Below are 3,875 nucleotides of genomic sequence, written 5' to 3' on the forward strand. Positions count from 1 at the left end.
TTCTCTCTTTTTGTTTTTTTTTTGCTGTCGGCTAATAAATATATCTTAAGACACCCAATAACAGTATTCTTTTATCTATATAAATACATTCAACCAATATCTCACACCATATTTTATAATATTTAATTTTGGTGTAGTATATTTAAATAATTAATAATAAATTAAAATAAAATGGATTACAAAATTTAATTAAAATAATAAAATTATTTATAATAATAATTTGAATAAATAAAAGCTTTTTTATTATTAAAAATAAATTTATTTAAAAAAAAAAAAAAAAAAAAATTTTAAAAAAAAAAAAAAAAAAAAAAAAAAATTTTTAAAAAATAATAATTATGCTTTAAAAAACGATTTTTGAATCGAAATTTAAATATAGTTATAATAACAACCATATTTTTATATTAATGAAATAATTTATTATAAATAGTTAAATTGCATAAATAAATTTATAAATAAAAATGATACAAAAAAATATAGATAATAATATAGATAATAATATTAAAAACAATATAGATTATAATAATATGAATAATATAAATAATATGAATAATGTTATAAATCATAGCCAAAATATCATAAACAATGGAATGAATAGAGATAAAGATAAGGATAAAGATAAAGATAATAAATTTGTAAATAAAAAAAAATCAATTACCGTTGTAGGGTATGATTGTGATACAGAGTATAAATTGGAGGATAATGTTATTGAAATGTGCCACACAGTTAAACAAATTCAAATGGGTCATACCAAATTTAGAAATAATTTAGGTGGTTGGTTTATTTTTAAAGGGGATGACATATACCACAAAAGAGAAGATAGGATTATAGCATCAATAATTAAAAGAGATTTAAATAACATCACAATTTGCTTTCATGATATTAGAAGCTACATATTAGAAGTTATTTTGGAATATTGCCATTTTCATTCAACAAAACTAGCATCATCAAATCCATTTCAAATAATGGCATATAATAACGAATTTTTAGAAAGTAGACAAATGAATATATGCGAAATAGCTTCTGCTTCATATTACTTGGATATAAAATCATTGGTATCGCTAACAAGTAAAGAAATTGCAATACAGATTTCAAAAAAGAGTTCAGAAGAATTAAAAGAAACTTTTTCAAATTTAGAAATCGATGAAATCAATGAAATCAATCGACATTTACAAAGTATTGATTCTGACTATTCCGACATTACTCTCCCTCCTTCATCCACACCTTCACCATCAATTACTACAATTAAAACTAATACCAATAAACCCAAAAAAAACAAAAAAATAATTACACCTCCAACCATACCACAATATGAAAATAAATCATTAGATGATTTATTAGAATTTTTAGGTGAAGATAATAAAAAGTCAAAAAAATCATTAAAACAACAACAACAAAAGAAAGATAAAGAAAAAATAAATAATACTAATATAAACAATAATAATAATAATAATAATAATAATAATAATAATAATAATAATAATAATAATAATGTTAATAATAATAACAATAATAATCTTAATAATAACAATACCAATATTAATAACACATCAACACCATCCAATAATAATTTGTTAAAAATTGATAATATAGATTATACAGATGATAATCAAATAAGCACAAAAATTTTAGATTTTTATAATGATAAGGAAGACGAAGAAGAGGAAGAAATCGACCCATGTCTACAAGAAGAAATTGATAAAGAAATAGAGTTCTTTAAGGAAAGATTAGATTTATTTTCAAAACAAATGAAGCCTATAAAGGATAGACTAATACTACCATCAAATACCTTTACATCCATGGCATCAGTTGTAAATAATCAATTTTAAATCTAAATCAATATAATAAAATATTAAATTTAGATAATTAATAATAATAACAATAATATTAATATAATATTAAAAATAATAATCATAATATTATTAATATTAATACATATACATCTTTTAATATTTATGTGTGCCAAAAATTTAATAACTAACAACCCGCCACATAAATTTTAATAATAAAATAAAGCTTTTCAATATTTATTTTGTAAATAAAATATTAAAACTCATTATTCTCATTTTTATTAGTTTTTAAAAAAAAATTTTATTTTATTTTATTTTTTATAAAAACTCATCTCATTAGATTTTTCCTTGGTCTATTTATTTTGGTAAGAAAAGATATTGTTGTTAATCCCAAAATAAAAAATAAAAAATAAAAAATTTAATTCTTAAAATAGAACAAGAGTTTGGGTTTATTTTATTTTATTTTTTTTTTTTATTAAAATGTTTTTTTATAACCCCTGGAATTTTTTTATGGTAATTGTATTGGGCTGGGGGGAAGGGGGGGGTTTTTTTCTTTGTATTTATTTCTAAATATATCGAATTAAATTAAAAAAAAAAAAAAAAAAAAAAAAAAAAATTTAAATTTTTTTTTATTTTTATTTTTTTATTTTTTATTTTTTACTCCCCAACTCAATTATTTATCAACACAATATAATTCTATTATTTTTATTTTACATATCATAAACTTAAAAACAATATTAAACTTAAATTTAAATAGTTATTAAAATAATAAAAACTCTAATATTAAAATGTCACCAATTAAAAATGATACAAAAACTTTTTTAGGTTTCGTTGACACCCCAATTGATAACAAGAAAAAAAACAATAATATAAATGATGATCAAAGCGATTGTGAGAATGATGGAGTATTTCCATATTTAACCAAAATCGGTGGTTCCCCAGTAAGTATATTTTAATAATATTTAATAAAGAAAAAATAAAATTCGAAAAAACGTACAACGAAAAAAACTAATAATTTTTTAAAATTTTTTTAAAAAAAAAAATCTAAATATAAATATTCCATAAAATAGATTTGGTGTGCACAACCACCAAACCATTTAAAAGATATAAAATGTGGCAAATGTTCATCGTCAATGGTATTTTTAATTCAAGCATATTGCCCATTAAACTCATTGCCCAACTATGAAAGAAATTTTTATATTTTCCTTTGTCCAAATAACGAATGCCATTCAACTTCATCAGGGTAACTATATATTTCATACAACTATTATCTTAAAGAAAAAGAAATTAATATTTTATATTCTTTAGATGGAGAGTCATTAAATGTTTAGATCCATTAAAAGAAGAAGATGAAGACGAAGAAGCCCAAGAACAAACCAAACAAGAAGAAACTAAACCAAAAGAAGAAGAAAAACCAAAAGATGATTGGGGTATTGAGGATACTGATGATTGGGGTATTTCAACAAACACCAATGAAACCACTACAACTACAACAACAAATATTGATCAGCTATTAAAAATTAGAGATGAAGCATTAAAAGAAGAAAAGAGAAAACTAAAAGAGGAACAAACAAATAAAAATATAACCAAATACGAGGATGATGAATGTAAAAATGAAGAAGAAATAATTTCGGGATTTGTATATTCAGATGACTCGAGCAACTACTTTCAACCATTTAATTTATATATAGACGAGGAGTCAATGTACAGCAATAATAACTCCATTAATAACACCTCAGTAATGAAAAACTATGAAAAATTAGATAGCCAATTTGGAGATGACGCTTCAGAATGGTCAAATGAAACCTATGAATATGTCAAAGATCGTATTTTTAATAAATTTATCAAAAAGATTTCAATGGCACCAGATCAATGCTTAAGATACTCATATAACGGCAAACCATTACCAATGACTGAAGAGGGTGTTCAATTAACCACAAATCCAGAATCATGTGGCACTTGTGGAACAAAAAAGATTTTCGAATTTCAAATTTTATCAACTTTAATTGCTCAAATCAAATTAAGAGATCAATCCAAAAAAAATACTTTAGACTTTAGCAACACCTTTGTTTATAGTTGTCCAAATAA

The 3,875-nt window shown here is 21.9% G+C and overlaps 2 protein-coding genes across 2 annotated transcripts; both read left to right on the plus strand.

The window, feature by feature from the left end:
* Positions 1-587: 587 nt before the first annotated feature.
* On the plus strand, positions 588-1,826 carry DICPUDRAFT_87264 (uncharacterized protein; the record flags this gene model as incomplete). The annotated part of the gene is made up of 2 exons (XM_003286643.1): positions 588-1,173; positions 1,327-1,826. The coding sequence occupies 2 exons, from the start codon at positions 588-590 to the stop codon at positions 1,824-1,826; spliced, it is 1,086 nt and encodes a 361-aa protein (XP_003286691.1).
* A 749-nt stretch (positions 1,827-2,575) lies between these two features.
* DICPUDRAFT_54428 (uncharacterized protein) lies at positions 2,576-3,873 on the plus strand (the record flags this gene model as incomplete). The annotated part of the gene is made up of 3 exons (XM_003286644.1): positions 2,576-2,728; positions 2,858-3,030; positions 3,096-3,873. Coding segments are annotated over 3 exons (1,104 nt in total), but the record flags the coding sequence as incomplete, so codon positions are not given.
* Positions 3,874-3,875: the final 2 nt, after the last annotated feature.

The sequence above is a fragment of the Dictyostelium purpureum genome, assembly GCF_000190715.1.
Source record: "Dictyostelium purpureum unplaced genomic scaffold DICPUscaffold_77, whole genome shotgun sequence".
Classification (NCBI taxonomy): domain Eukaryota; phylum Evosea; class Eumycetozoa; order Dictyosteliales; family Dictyosteliaceae; genus Dictyostelium; species Dictyostelium purpureum.